Here is a 16,793-nt window from a genome sequence, read left to right on the forward strand (position 1 = left end):
ATGTATTTAGTAGACAATGAATAGTTATATGCACAGATTTATTACTGAACATATTGTAAACCATTAACATATTTATTGTGGCATAAACCTCTGTGGATTAGAATCCATCATCAAATCTGTGAAATTTGAAGGTTGCACAGAGTTAAGTTGGTAAATACACATTTCAAAAAGTATAGGCTTTGACAGCCTGAAGTTGAAATACAAGTGATCCTCATTATTGGCCGGGGTTCTATTTAGATCTAATATCAGCAGATAAGAACTTGAAAAAATATACTTGACCCACCCAGGAAATCGTATTTTGTGGAATAATAAAATTGTGACAGTGATGACAAATATGATTATTCATATAAGCAGTAAATATATTTTGTGGTCTTTATATAACTACATATCCTCTTGTTCTTTTAGTCTCAATCTTAACTCCTTTGTACCACGTCAAGTCACATCTTTGATCTGTTTAGTCCAATAGTGTGTGCTGGACAATAGGATTCTCTTCTTTAAAAAGAGGTCTTAATATTCAGTTTAAAAACTGACTTCTAATTTATGTATTCTATGCCAGAGTTCTAAATATACCACATACTTCTAAAAGATTGTTCATTGCATCACTTACATATACAGAGTATAAAAGTAAAATTTGATGATGGCAGCGTACTTTTCAATTATATGTGCAAGAGGATTAAATTCCTTAATTATTTAAAAATATACTATTAAATAGATGCCATAGTGGCTGAGAACACCTTAGTGACCTCAGCAGATCTCAAAAATTTAAGCGGCATGGACCAAATTAGTGCTTAGGTGGGGGAACTTCCAGAAAATCTAGCATTGCAGAGTAAAGTAAGATGTTGAAAAGTACTTTGGAAGATTGCATTGACATATTACTTACCAAATGTTGCCAAGAAACTGATATAGTTATCTAGTCAGGAGGAGTTGAAGTTGACTCAAAGGAGTCTTTTATCCTTTAAATTCATAGTTAATTTCCTTTAGAAAACAAGACTATGTATACTGTATAGTTTCTCATATAGCTGAATATTTTTATAGTTTCTTCTCTAGAAGCAGTAAAAGGCAAAAGTCTGTGTCAGAAAAGTGTATGTGATGTATCAAGAAGATTACGAAAGGTAATATAAATACTTCAGAAAAGAAATGAAGTTCACAAGAATGTAACTTATTGTTTATCTTTCAAAAAGTAAATAGCTTTAATATTTTTGTGTAAGTTGTAAAATAAAGATTGAGTTAAAAAGAATGATAATATAGTTTATTATCAAAGAATATGGGATGAAATAGAGAGGTTCATGCAGGAAGTTAGTTTTTGTCAAATTAGTTAACAGTACTAAAGAATTAAACCTCGTTTCAAAAAGAGTGATCAATATACAAAATATTAAATTTTGTTCCAACTTGGTGATGGTTATGCATACATACTATTGGTTTGTTCTGTAAAAATTGTGGACATCCATTTATAAAAGAATATAAAATTCTGCTTTTAGTATATTAACAACCTCTCTCCCTGAATATTTACTTCTTTTAATAAAGTAGAAATGGATTACAATAGCAAGTGGAGAAAACTATAGAAATCGAGCCAGTGGTCACTTTACTCCCTTGGGATCTCTAGCTGAGATGGTATGCTTTTATCAATGCTGTGTGATTTCTGACCAGTTTAGCAAAGCACCCAAGTAGGGCTGTGCTGTTATTGATTCTTTGCACTTCTGGTGAGTGGGCCCTCCTCTTAAAGAATCCAGATTCTTTATCTTTCATTAGCAAGGTAGGGAGAGGAATAAATATCCACCTGAGAAAACTATGGTGCAAGTTATAATTCAAGTCAATGTTTCCTTATTCATTGTAAAGCTATTATGCCTACTAAGCCATGGCAATTCTTTGCTATTACTGCTATTCATGTTGGTCAGAGAAGGGAGCCCACAAAATGGAAATTTGAGATTCTAGAAGCTTGGGTGGAGTACTTCAAGGAATATTGGTATATTTTTGGCCCCAAAGAAGAAAAAATATGATAGAAAAATTGAATAGGAGCCCATAGCAGTGTAAAACAATTATCCCAGGAATTACCATAACTGAAAAAATGATACCAGTTCAGAAGACTTATTTTCTTATTTGTGAGAGTGAAAAATCTTTCCATTGTTCATATAGAATACTTATCCCTGTGAGAAGTGAAAAGGAAACAAAGAAATGTAGATACTCTTCATTTAAGCCCAAAAGAGTATTTCATTCAACTTCCCAATTACTATTGGGTTTTATTTTTTAATCTATGCTGCCCAGAATACAAGGTTTGCCTTCTTTAATAAAGTGACTAAAGAAGTGGATCAAGGAAATACTGTGAATATAGTATACTTGGTATTGGGGGTCTGAGTATACTATAAGACATTTCACAAAGTAGACCACAACCTATTTCTTGGTAAGATAGAACAATGTTGGATAGTACCATCACCAGATGGATTCACAGTTGGCTGACAACAGACACTCCACATCTGGTCTTCAATGGAACTACAACTATGTGGAGGGAAGCATGTAGTAGGGTACTTCATGGTTCTGCCTTAGGCCGTGTTCTTTAGCATCTTCATAAATGATGTAGATAACCAGATAGAAGGGGAACTTACAAAATTTACAGATGTCACCAACCTGGAGGGAATTGCTAATACTTTAGAACATAGACTCAAGATTCAAAAGGATCCTAACAGATTTGAGCAATAAGTCCTATCCAATAAGATGCAATTTGGTTATGAGAAAAGGTCCTGAAAAAACAAATGCTCAGGTATAGAATAGTTAGTACCTGGTTGAACAGTAATAACTGAGAGTGATTTAGATGTCCTAGAGGACTACCACTTGAACATGAGCCAACAGCTTCCAAAAAACCAATGCAGTCCTAGGCTACATCAACAGAGGGATATTATCAAGATCACAAAAAGCGATAATACTGCTCTGCATTGCACCTAGGCCACACTTGGTATGATATGTCCGGTTCTTGTCATGATAAAAAAAGATGCTGAGATCCTAAAAAAAGTACAGAGAAGAGCAACAAACATGATAAGAGGTCTGGAGGTACCTCTTAAATATATGATGAATGATTAAGGGAAATGAGTGTCTAGTCTAATGAAGAGGAGGATTGGTGTCTGACCTGCCCCAAATCTAACTCTAGAAAGGAATGATCCTAGATTCCAGTTGGTTGAAGTAATATATACTTTAACTAGAGTAGAATGGTTGCAAGGCAAGTAAGGTGGGATCTGAAGAATTCCCACAAAAAGCACCAAATTTTTCCTTCCCTCCTGGTCCACCTCCCTTGAGCCAATCACCAGTGTCCAATAGCAAGTTGTTTGGATGTTTTGGGAACTCTTCGATGGTGGGCAGTGCATCTGCTCATACTCAGGCCAGTTATCCTTGAAGTCTGGAGCAAACTGGTAAAAGCACCTGGTTATTCTCTCTTCTGTCAATTTCCCCCTCCCTCCTGGCTTCTTTCTTACATTCTCACCCTGGCTGTAACCCACATTCCATAACCCCCCTCCTTCCTGAAATTTGATGTCAGGATTCCGGCAGAAGCATGGTCTGAGGTGCTGAAGTTGGCAGACCTGACATTTGCCCTCCATGAGCAGGGATGTTAGTCCTGGAAAAGAAAAAGAGAGAAGGGAAGGGAGAGAGAGAAAGAAATGTAGATGTCAGCCTGGTTTGTCTAGGTATTTGGAGTGGAATTTTTTCAGCAAGTGCAGGGCGTTAATATAGTGGGCATCTACCTGTTCAGTTTCTACTGGGGGACAATGCTTCCAAACAACAGGATTTTCCCTCTTATGTGTGCAAGAGTCTAGAATGACCTTAACCTCAAAATATTGTTCACCTTCGTTGAGGATAGGAATGGAAGTGTTGGTTCAGTAGGGCACAGTGGAGAGGTGCTTGCAGACTTAAGCAAGTTGCAATGAAACACCGGGTGAATGTGCCTTAGCACATTCTAAGTAATTCTAGTTGGAAAATTACTAGGTTGATTTTATTTATTGGAAAAAGGCTGATGTATTTTTGGAGGGCTGTCTTGATTGAAGATCCTTAGTGGATAGGTAAAATAGGGCTCCTATTTTAAATTCTTAAATTCTGCGTCACCTAATGTTTATAAACGACCAGCCAGGTGTTTTGAATTTGGGTCACTCATTCTTCCAGGGTGGTTATGTAAGGTTGAGGTAACTTGGGCATGGTTACAAAGTCTTGGCCAGAAGCCACTTTGAACGATGTAAAGCTAGTGCTCCTGTGGACGGAATTGTTGTAGGCTACTTCTACAAAGGGAAGCAGATGAATCCAATTGTATAATTGACATAGCACCTGAGGTATGTGTCTAATACAGAATTTGTAAGTTGACAGGATCCATTAGTGTCCGGATGATGGGAAGAGCTAAATCCCTGGGAAGTTCCCAAGAGTTTAAGGAACTTGTTGACAGAACCAAGAGGTAAATTAAACTCCCTGATCTCTGAGATAATGCATTCAGGGAGACCATTTAAGTGGTAGATGTGCTGAATAAACAGTTTAGCCAGCATGTGCACTGAAAGGATTTTGTGACGGGTGCACTTGTTTAGAAAAGAGGACAGTTATGAGGTTTTGCCAGTGCTTTCAGGGAGTTCGACTATAAAGTCCATGGATATTTCTTTCCATTGGGGTTTAGGATTTAACTACTGGTTGGATAAGTTCTTGTTTTTTCCCCTGGCACTGTTTTGCTGAGGCACACAGTGCCTCACAGCCACCAGAATTGGCGCTTTACCATGTGTAAAATTTTTACGAACCCAAAATGACCTGCTGTTTTAGAGTCATGGTTCTTTTGAAACACTGTTATTTGTTGGCTTTGAGGGATGTATGCCATAGCAAGTTCATCAAGCATTGTGCATTCCGCTTTACGGTCCCTAAACCTCGGGTCTGAGCTTAGAGCCTCTTTTAAGGAAGTGAGTAAGTCTTTTGCCAGGGAGAAGAGAGTTTCCCTGCCCGTCAGGTGATTGCTGGAGCTGCTAGTTGTTTTGAGGGAATCACCACTCGGACTATTTCTTTTCACTATTGTACTGGGGCAGCCTGGATACAGCATCCACCGGAAAGTTTTTCCCTGCCAGAAGGTATCGTAAGGTAAAGTTGAATCAATTAAAATATTGGCCCCACCAGACCTGTTTAGGTGATAGTCTCCGGGGTCTTTAGTGCCTCTAGATTCTTATGATAAGTTCAGACCTCAAATGGGATTATGCTCCCTTCTAAAAAATGCTTCCAACTAAGCAGCTCCCACCATACTGCATATGCCTCTTTTTTCCCCATACTTAACACCTGCACATGGTTTCAGTAAGTTTTTTGGAGGTATAGGCACAAAGCTAAAAGATTCCTTGATCATTTTTTCTGTAGCAGCACAGCCCCACCACCATGTCACTTACATCTGCCTGAATGATGAATGGGAAGTGGGATCAGAGTGCTTTTGCATAGGCTCAGCCGCAAACATGTGTTTGAGTTTTTCAAAAGTAGCTTGACATTCCATTGACCATTTAAGAGATTGGTTGCCCTTTGGTTTCGCTCCTCTTTGGTCTTTAGCAAGTTCATCATGGGTAGGGCTGTTTGTGCGAATGCAGGGATGAATTGGCTTTAAAAGTTGGCGAAACCTAGGAAGCTCTGAAATTGCTTTCTGGTGCTTGGACTTTTGCAGGGTCCATTTTGATTTCCTTATGGATGATGTGACACCCTAGATAGTTAATTTTGCTTTGATGGAATTTACCTTTCAATAGCTTGGCATATAGTTTGGCAGCCTGCAGCTTTTTTAACACAGCTTGCATAGCTTTACTTGCTCAGCCATGGTTTCCATATAGATCAGAATGTCACCTAAGTACACTAGGACTCCCTCGAATAAACGTTCCTGCAGCACTTGGTTAATTAACTGCATAAATACAATGGCCGCGTCTTGCAGTCCAAATGGAAGTACTTAGAATTGAAAACATCAGAGCGGGGAATAAAAAGCGGTTTTCCATTCATCCCTTTCTTTGATCCTGATTCGATAGTAAGCCTCCCTGAGATCCAGTTTAGTAAAAAAAATAAAAAATCCCTTGGGCCAGATGAGCTAGCATGTCCCACATAAGTGTCAAGGGGTATACTGCATTTAACCTTCGATAGTCCATAGAGATGAAGAGACCCATCCTTCTTTCCTCAAAAAAGTACCACTACTTGTGGTCTAGCTGACTGTATAAAGCCTCATTTTAAGTTTTTGTCAATAAAAGCCTGCACCTCGTCAAACTCCCTTGGAGTCATTGAATATGGCTTGGGCTTAGGTTGTGTAGCCCCTGGCAGTTTTTCTATAGTCTGTGGTGGTGAGGTGATGTTCGTCTGAGCCATTTTTGTTAAATACATCCTGTAGGTCCTGATACTGCTTTGGGATTTGAGACTCAGCTTTGGGTCTTTCCTTCACTTCTACCCCCACTTCCTCTCTGGGTTTCACCATATTTCTGTGTTTCCAATTTTGAGCATTCTTCCCCTGGGATTCCCTCAGGTTTCTGCTGCTGGATCTTTAAGAGCCAATTCTTCCAGTTCACATAGGGATTCCATTTTGGGAAGCCATGTTAACCGTACCACAAGGGGCCTTTCCATGCCAGGTGCCACAATGAAACTTCAATTATCTGTCTGCTCCCCCATCTTCATTTTTATTGGTTCAATGATGAATGTGGCAAGGGCTCCACCAGCCACTGACCCATCCAGCTGGCAGAATGCCACAGGCACTTTAAGTTGCCTCAGGTGCAAGCCCATTTCTTCCACTAGACAGGACTGCCCAGGCACTTGGTGTAGCCTAAGTCCAGAAAGGTACCAACTTCCCCTGTGACCTGATGAGCGAACCATTAGCTCTACTTGTACAGTCATCAGTATCGGGGCAACTTACCAAGGGGTCATCGTCTGCTCTCACCTGAGCTCTTTGGATCCTGGTCGAAGTTCCCATGTTCCCAGTGGGAGGACGGGTGAACTTTGTGTCCTCTATCCTTTTCAGAGCTAACTCTCAGGTTCTTGTCGCCGGTTTCCCTTGCTTCTTGGCAGGACCCATCATGAGCTTATGGACTGACACGCAGCAGTCAGTAGCTCAGTGCCTCTCCTTTCCACACTTGAAGCAACCAGTGGAGCATTGATTGCAGCTTCTAGGTCTCACTTTCGATGGTGAGGGATGTTCTCCATCCGTGGCTGGCACGGGTTCAGGATCTGGCTAAATTAATCTCTTATCTCCTCAGCGAGGACATACCATGCATGTAGCGTGCGAGGGGCTCCTCAGGAGAGGCAGGCTTTGTATACATCATCATTCAGCTGTCCTGGAAACTCTAGATTAGCATGTCCTGCAGCCAGTTGGTCAGCTTGCAGGCTGGGTGCAAAATTCTTGGGTGTAGGCAGCCACAGATATTTGCCCTTGGTTAATGGTGTTCATGCAAATTCTGGCCTGCAAGGGGGTCTTCCAATGTCTTACCAAGGGCCACCATGAACTGACTGAAAATGCGCATCTCTGGAGCGGCTCCTTCTAGGGCAAGGGTAACACACTACATTTTTGTTCCTTTGGTGGGCAGGTCTTCCCCATACACCTGCAGGTACATTTGCATCAGGAAGAAGGCCAACTGCTTTGGATCGCCACCAAACTTTACCCCCAGGGCAGGGGGTTCTGCTCCTTCTCCTTGGTGCAGGAACCCACTGGGCTTGAGTATGCTGAGCCACTGGGGCTGGGGCAATCTGTGGTTAAGATGGTGGGGCTTTGGCTGTAGCCACTGGAGAAAGTGTGGCCACAGGGGAGATTGCAGCTATTCCATCATCCATGTGGCAGTGACTGGCAAGAAGCCCCATCTGGGCCATGGCCTTGAAGTTGCCAAATGCTCCTCTAAGGAAATTGAGTGCCTGTTCAAATAGCACATCTTTGGGCTCAGGCTTGTCAGGTGCTATGAACTCTTCCTCATAGCAGTGGGTTCTTTGCGGCAGCTTCCACAACTTCCCCTTTGTGGATCCCAGAAGTGAATCCCAGAAGGCTTCTACTCCCAATCTTTTTCCTTCCAGATACCTAGGGACCACCTGGGCTTCGGCTGCTTGTCACAGGCTTCGAGTTCCACAAGCCACTCAGCATGATCTTCACTCTGGGATTTGGCCACTGCTTCAGCCCAGTCTTCTCCCTCCTCCTGTTTGCTGTCGTGAGTTGACATTGTGTGCACGATCTACATGGTAAAAGGTGTCTCCAGCTTGACCGATTTTGCAGATCCTGCCTAATGTCAAAACTGTCCCAAATCTAACTCTAGGAAAGAATGACCATAGACTCCATTTGCTTGAAGTAATAGGTACTTTTACTAGAGTAGAATGATTGCAAGGCAAGTAAGGTGGGATCTGAAGAATTCCTGCAGAAAGCAATAGATTGCTCCTTTCCTCTTAGTTCACCCTCCTTGAGCCAGTGACCAGTGTCCAATAGCAAGTCATTTGGATGTTTTGTGCACTGTTTTATGGTGGGCAGTTCATTCGCTCATTCTCAGGCCGGTTGTCCTTGAAGTTTGGAGCAAACTAATATAGGCACCTGATTATTCTTACCCCTGTCAATTTCCCCCTCCCTCCTATCTCCTTTCTTCCCTTCTTACGCTTGTTCTAATCCACATTTCATAGCCTTCCCCTCCCTCCTGTCCTTTGATGTCAGCAGAAGTGCGGTCTGAAGTGCTGAAGCTGGCAGATCTGACAATTGGGGTGACATGATAGCTGTCTTCCAGTATTTGAAAGAAGTTGATCAGTTTATTCTCCAGACCATCTGAGGGCAGGACAACAAGCAATGAGTGGCAGCTCATTAAAGAGAGAAATTTCCTGACAGTGAGAGCAATTAACCAAAGGAACAGCTTGCATCCCATAATTTTGGGTGCTCCATCATTGGATGCTTTCAAGAAAAATTGGACATCCATTCATCGAAGATGGTATAACGAATTCTGCCTTGAGTACAGTGTTGGATTGGAAGATCTCCAAACTCTTTTCCAGTCCTATGATTCTATAAATAATCTTCCACTTCTCCCTCTAGACCAGGGGTCCACAACCTCCAGTCCTGGTCATGGCATGCCAGAAATCGGGCCACACAAACAAGCGGAGCCCCATCTGGGATGCAGGCAGCTTGCAAAACCGTGCCCCCTCCAGTCAATGGAAAAAACTCTCTCCATGGAGCCTGTTTCTGGTGCTCAAAAGGTTGGGGGCCACTGCTCTAGATACTTTAGGAGATAATCTTTTTTGGAGACCAGAAGGGGGGGAAAAACTAAAGCAAGAACAAAAGTATACTTTTTCCATTTAGTTCTTAGAAAAAAATGTATCCACCCTCTGAAAGAAAAGAAATTGAAGGAGAAATTGGGAGAGATTTGACAGCATCCTCTCATTGGAGAGATGTATTTAATTATCCTCACTTTTGCCTAAGTCTGTAGCTATTTGAATACCAGGCCAAACTAAGAAACTTGATCTATCAGATTTGATAATTGGAGCTAAGATTAAGATATCTCTCTCAACCATCATAACCATTTACTATCTTGATACCCAGAGTCCTGTAAGAGAATCAAGAAGTTTGAATGGGCCACTAAGGCCATTTAATCCAAACTGCTAATCATTGCAAGATTTCTAATACTCTGTATTTCAAATATCCTGCAACATATTCAGTATTATACAACCTGCATTCTAGGATGAGAAAGGACAAATTTCTCTGATATCCTTTCAAGTGTTTGAAAAGTGTTTTTCTCTCTCCCCTCCACATACATTAGTCATCTTTACTCAAGGGTGAACAAACATAACTCCTTCAATCCTTTTTCTTGAAATTTAGTTTTTAGTGCTCTGAACCAGCATGTCACAAAAACATTCTCTCATGTATATTTATTCATTGTATATTGCGATAAATACATTAGCCAAGGATAAACACTTAATGTTATTGATACAGTTTGTATTTTTATACAAGTAAGAAAAGGAGCAAGTAAAAAAATGCTGATTTTTATCTTTATCAAGAAAGTAATTTCTTTTTACTTCAGGCAAAAGACCTAATAAAGAAATTCTTTAGCCAACAAGTTGAAGTTCTTGGAAAAAGAACAGCACCACTACCTGAAATATACTACATTGAAGGCACTCTGCAAATGGTGTGGATTAATCACTGTTTTCCAGGTTATGGAATTAATTCTCTACTACATCCAGATTGCCCTAATTGTTGTGGTAGGTTGGAAACATAACAGTTTTCAGAATTATAAATACAGATTACTAGATATTTTAGAGGAATTATCTAGTTAACTATTTATTACAACAGAGATAGTAGATTTATTGCTTGTGACTAATTTGGTTAGTTCCTATGGTTTGGTTGCATAGTTTATGGTGAAACTACAGACCTATCAGCTGGGAAGATTCTGGAAAAGATAATCAAGCAACGAATCAGTGAACACCTAGAAGCAAACAAACTCATAACCAAAAGCCAACATGGGTTTGTCAAAAACAGATCATTGTCAGAACCCATTCCTATTTCATTTCTATCTATCCCCTCTGACCCAAAATCAAATCTCACCTTTCCCTGGGTTCTGCCATACTCCCAAGGGGGAGGGGGGATGTGCCCATGGGTTTATTGCCTCTGCTTCCTCTATCTGTTACAATATAACCTTTTGCTTTCATTTATTGCCTCTGTGTCCTCTACCTGCTACAATGTAAAATATTGCTTCCTGCGTTATCTCTCTCTTTGACTTTATCTCCCTAAACTGACAGCTAGAACAAGGGAGAAAATAAGGAATGTAACCTCAGTGCCTGGTTTATTTCTACGCTCTCAGAGGAAGGTGTGAAGAAGCTGCCAACCATCGCTATATGAACTGGAGACGGGTCAATGTTATCTCCCCTTTTCCCACGATGGACCTAACACCTGGGGATTGGCCGTCCCATACCGGTCGGGCGGACTATGGGTTGGGATCTTGCTTGGGGATACCTTAATCTATCGTTCTGTGCAGGAAATCTCAGATTCTGTCTATTATACCTGCTAGCAACTACTCTTAATAAAAGTTCCTGTTGGAAGAAATCACTTCCAAGAATTCTGCTTTCTTAAGATGTGGGATTGAAGTGGGTCCTGACAATCATGCCAGACAAATCTTATTGCATTCTTTGACCGGGTGACAAAATTAGTGGTCCAGAGGAATGCTGTGGATATAATTTACTTGGACCTAAATAAGGCATTTGATAAAGTAGACCACAACCTACTACTTGATAAGAGAAAAATGTGGGTTAAACAGCATCACCACCAGATGGATTTGTAGCTGGCTGACTCAGCATGTGTTCCTCAATGGAACTCCATCTACATGGAGGGAAATGTATATTGTGCCCAGTGCACTTCAATATCTTCGTCAATGATTTGGATGAGGGCATAGATGGGGAACTCTTCAAATTTGCAGACGACACCAAGCTGCCAGGAATAGCCAACACTCCAGAAGATAGGCTTAAGATAGAGAAGGATCTTGACAGACTTGAACATTGGGTACTACTGAACAAAATGAAATTCAATAGTAAAAAAACTAAGGTTCTACCTTTAAGCAATAAAAACCAAATGCATAGGTACAATATAGGTGGTACCTTGCTCAATGGTAGTAATTGTGAGAGGGATCTTGGAATGCTAGTGGACAGTCACTTAAATATGAGCCAGCAGTGTGCTGCAGCTGCCAAAAAACCCAACACAGTGCTAGGAATAGAATCAAGATCATGTGAAGTGTTAACACTTTATAATGCCTTGGTAAGGCCACAGTTGGAATACTGCATCCAGTTTTGGTCACCATGAGAGTGCAGTGAAGAGCAACAAAGATGATCAGAGAACTGGAGGCTAAAACATAAAGAAGGTTGCTGGAATTGGGTATGTCTAGTTTAACGAAGAGAAGGACTAGGGGTGACATGATAGCAGTGTTCCAATATCTCAGAGGTTGCCACAAAGAAGAGGGAGTCAACCTATTCTGCAAAGCACCTGAAGGCAGGACAAGAAGCAACGGATGGAAATTAATCAAGGAGAGAAGCCCAGAACCAAGGAGAAATTTTCTGACAGAATAATTAATGAGCGGAACAACCTTCCCCCAGAATGTGAATGCTCCCACACTGGAAGTTTTAAAGAAGAGACAACAACCATTTGTCTGAAATGGTATAGGGTTTCCTGCCTGAACGGGGTTGGACTAAAAGACCTCCAAGCTTCCTTCCATCATCATCATCGACATCACCATTATTATTATTGATCATCGCACAGTCAGCCAGATGTTCAAACTGGATTTGGCATTTTTGTCTACCTATCGAGTCCTTACCAAGGATCTTGGATAGGCAGATGTGGATGTTTGATGGCATTACAGATATCATTGCAGGATGGAAGCAGTTCCTAGTAAGGCCGCCTTTTGCAATTGACTAATGGCGAATTTGTCAATGCCAATGGTGTTCAAGTGGTGCTCCAGTTTTGGCATTGCACCCAAGGCGCCTATTACTATTGGTACTACCCTTGCTTGCCTTTACCACAGTCTTTCTATTTCTATTTGTAGGTCTTTGTATTTTGTTATCTTCTCCAGTTCTTTCTTGTCTATTCTGCTGTCTCCAGGCACTGCCACGTCCACTATCCAGACTTTTTTGTCTGTCTTATCAAAAATTGTTAAGTCCGGAGTGTTATGTTGCAAGTGCTTGTCTGTTTGAATTCTGAAGTCCCAGAGCAGTTTAACTTTATCATTTTCTATGACTCTCTAATTTATGATCTCACCAGTTCTTGCTTACAAGCAAATGATATTTCTTGCAGATCTTCCAATGCACCATTGTTGCTACTTTGTCAAGCTGCTGCTTGTAGTCAGTCTGTGCGATCTTCTTGCAGCAGCTTACCAGGTGATCCACTGTTTCTTCAGCTTCTTTACTGTCTGTTGCTGTCTTCTCAGTTTTGACTTTGTGTGCATTTGTCCTTAAGGCTTGGTCTTTTGCAGCCAGAATTAGTCCGTTGGTCTCTTTCTTCATCTTTCCTGCTCTTAGCCATTGCCAGGTCTTGTTATTATCTGCTTTCCCAGCTATTTTTTTTAATGTACTGGCCATGTAGTGCTGTTCTTCATTTGGTCTTTCTTGTAGGCCAGTTTGGTCTCTCCAGCAGTCTGTAAGCCTTCCTGATATACTAATTTCAGTGCATCTTCATCATTGTCCTTCAGATATTCTTCCAAAGCCATTTTTTCTTCTTCAACCATCTGGTGTACTTGCAGCATTCCACTATTTGCCTTGGTAGATAGAGTCTGTCAATGTCGCTGCGTGGATGAAGGGCATGATTCATTGTCACTATTTTTCTGGTCTTCCTATCCATCGCTTTTAGTTCTGCTTGAGTCCAGTCCACTATTCCAGCTGTGTATCTAATGACTAGAATTGCCCAGGTGTTGATTGCCTTCACAATATTTCCTCCATTGAGTTTGGATTTTAAGAGCTTCACTCTCTTGATGTATTCACCTCTAATCTTTTTCTTGACTTCAGTGTGCTTGATGTTGTCAGCTTGAAGGATACCCAAGTATTTGTAGTAATCTTCCTCATCCAGACTCTTAATGTTATTTTCGTGGGGCATCTTGATTCTTTCAGTTTTCACTATTTTTCCTTGTTTGAGAGTAAGTGTGGCACATTTGTCCAAGCCAAACTCCATTGCAATATCTTGCCTATATATATGGACAGTGTTCAGCAGCGATTCTATTTCAGATGATGTTTTTCCATACAGCTTCAGATCATCCATGTAAAGGAGCTGGGATAGTCTGGCAGATGTTTTTGATGTTTGACAGCCATGTCCTGAGTTACTCAGTATTGTTGACAGAGGAAACAGTGCAATAACAAATAGTAGTGGTGATAATGAATCTCCTTGAAATATTCCTCTCTTGATATCAACCTCTCCCAGTCTGTCACCATTGACCTGCAACTGTGTCTTCCATTGTGCCATCGTTCTTTGCACAAATGTTCTGATGTTTCTACTGACTCCTGTTATTTCTAGGCACTTGATTATCCAATCATGTGGCAAAGAGTCAAATGCCTTTTTTTAGTCAATCTATACCACATTCAGGTTGGTCTTCCTTTTCTTGCAGTTTTCCAAGATCATTTTGTCTATTAAGAATTGATCTTTTGTTCCTCTGCTATTGGGGCGGTTTCCATTCTGCTCGGGTGGAAAGAGATTGTTTTCAATTAGATGATGTTGTACTGCATCAGCTACCACACCAGTTAGCAATTTGAAAGTTGTTGGTAAGCAGGTAATTGGCCTGTAGTTGCCTGGTATTGCCCCTTTTGCTGGATTTTTCATTATTAGGTAAGTTTTCCCAGTTGTGAGCCACTTTTCAATTTCTCCTCCTTGTAGTATATTTCTGAACTGCTTGGCAATGATGGGTATATAACAGATGTTTCAACCAAAACCCATGCAGTTCATCTTCAGCTGGTGCTGACCAATTTTTGATCTTCCTTGTTCTTTTTTCTACCATTTTTGTTGTAATTACTAGTTCTTTCATTTCAACTTCTGTTTTATTTGCATCCACCTCTTTTAACCAAGCCACATCCTTATTGTGTTTCTTTGGGTTATCCCATATCTGCTTCCAGAACTGCACTCTTTCTTCCTTGTCAGGTACTGAGTGATTCATTGCATTTTCTTCATTGATGGATTGGTAGAAACTTTTCTGATTGGATTAAAATTGGAGGTTCTGCCTATAATTTGCAATTCGAGCTTCATATCTACTGATTTTCCTGGCTATACTGTCATTTGCTGTTTTATTATTTCCATTGCTTCCTTGATCTTCCTTGTTTCTAAGCGGTATTTCTTGATTAGGTATTCTTTGGTCTTCTTGTTCTTCAGCTTCTTTTCTTTCATCTGTTCTAGCTTGCTTGCATGTGATCTTAACTTGCTGATCTTATTTTGTAGTCTAACCTTCCATTTTTGTGGTGCACTGTTTGTTTTTCTTCTTTGTTGATTTTGCATCCCAGGTATTCAGTTATAACTGCAGCTGTGCTGTACATTAGTTGGTTTGTTTCTTGCAGTGAATTGGTGCTTATACTTGATATTGCAGTATTTGCATCTTTTAATGCTTGTGCTAGCTGTTTCTTTGGGAAAAGCTTCAATGCAGGCAGCCTTATTCTGTTGTTTTTGTGCTGTTCTAGATGCTCAGTTATTCTTTGTTTCAATTCTTTTATTTCTTTAGTTAGAGGGATTTGTTCTTCCTGTTTCCAAATGAGAACAGTTGTATATCTTGCTGGATTCCTTCACTGCCAACTCCCCCGGCTTGTCTCTATTATATTATATTACATATTATTATTATTATTATTATTATTATTATTATTATTATTATTATTATTATTATTATTATTATTATAATTATAATTATTATTATTATTATTTTATTATTATTTTATTATTATTATTATTATTATCATTATTATCATTATTATTATTATTATTTCTTGGAAATGGAATGTAACTGCAAATGAATTGGTAACTATGATAGACTAACTTGTTGGCATTTGTTCTTTGTGACTGATAGATTCTGTGCCAGTATAAAATCAAATTTAAATCAAAATGTATTATGATTGTCATTATGGTTAATATATTGGCTTGTATCTATTTTTTCTTCTTGTGAAAACCTTACCCTTTTTCTTCTTCATCAGTGCAAGCAATAGAATATTGAAGTTTTTCATACCAAAATCACAATATTGCAAAGCAATGGATTAATCTTGCTTGCTACTCTGCATATTTTGTTCCTAACCCCTCCCCCTTGGGAGTATGGCAGAACCTAAAGAAATGTAAGGTTTGATTTTGGGTCAGAGAGGATAGATAGAAATGAAATAGGAATGGGTTCTGACACCTACAAATATTTACAATAATTGGTTGGGACCAATTCACATTCAACAGTGTTGATATAAGAAACCAAGAGTTATGAATTTGAGTATGAATACTCTGTTTGCACTTTCTTTACTTCCAAGATCAACCCATAGTTTTCTGGTATGGACATAAAATGGAAATTGTTAGCTAATAATTTTCATTTTCATAATTTCTGTTCTGGTATATGAGAGAAAGAGGACAGGGAATCAGTTGCCGAAAACTCTCATTTTCAATTTAAGAAACCATGAATAAGCTGAAAGGGCTGTATCTTAACAAACCTTTTTTAAGTAGAAAAGACACTTGAAGTATATCCAGATAAACGGAAGTGCAGATTAGTATATTGTGATTAAAAATGATCCAAAATTGTTCTTTCTATCCTTATCTTGGTTTGGCATTTTTAAAAATATTTTTATTCCTCTTTACATTTGCCATTTTTAATTTCTTTCAATAAAGGGCTTTTGGCACTGCTATGGGCTCCATGCCCCAGGCATCCTCCAGCACTTCTCTTCTCCATCCCTTGTCCCCACTGCCTCACATCACTGTGGGGCAAATTTCCCTGGCTGCTATCCTGCATGGGACAATTAGCTACACAAGATAATTCACCAAACACCTGCATAGGGAGAGTGCCGCTGTGCCCTGTGGGGAGAGAGAGGGAGGGAAGGAAGGAGTGTGTTCCTCTCTGGTAGAGTTACCTACGTGTGCAGGACCTCAGAGCCTGCCAGGGGAACAGCAGTAGAGGGAGACCAGGACTGTGTGCTTCTTCATATACCACCTGATTCTCCCCCTTCACTCCCTCCCTCCCCTCCAGCAAATGTGCTGGGATCTGCTCCCCTCCATCCCCTGGGAGAGCCTCGGAAAATCTTCCACATGCCCCAGTGTCAAAAGTCACCTATCCTTTGATGGTCTCCCATTGGGACTGATTTGCACCTCGCTGGAAGCTCACATGAGCATTCACATGTCCCATGTTACACCCTCCCCC

The 16,793-nt window shown here is 40.2% G+C and overlaps 1 protein-coding gene across 1 annotated transcript in view; it reads left to right on the forward strand.

Moving 5' to 3' along the window:
• LOC308678397 (zona pellucida-binding protein 1-like) overlaps window positions 1–16,793 on the forward strand; it is a gene marked incomplete at its 3' end in the record, with an annotated part of 79,605 nt that overhangs the window by 58,893 nt on the left and 3,919 nt on the right. The window contains exons 6-7 of the mRNA XM_081345555.1: window positions 1,036–1,112; window positions 9,987–10,164. Of these exons, the coding sequence (XP_081201681.1) occupies window positions 1,036–1,112; window positions 9,987–10,164 (255 nt within the window). The remainder of the gene's footprint in view (window positions 1–1,035; window positions 1,113–9,986; window positions 10,165–16,793) is intronic.

The sequence above is a fragment of the Vipera berus genome (assembly GCF_964194415.1).
Source record: "Vipera berus genome assembly, chromosome: Z".
Classification (NCBI taxonomy): domain Eukaryota; kingdom Metazoa; phylum Chordata; class Lepidosauria; order Squamata; family Viperidae; genus Vipera; species Vipera berus.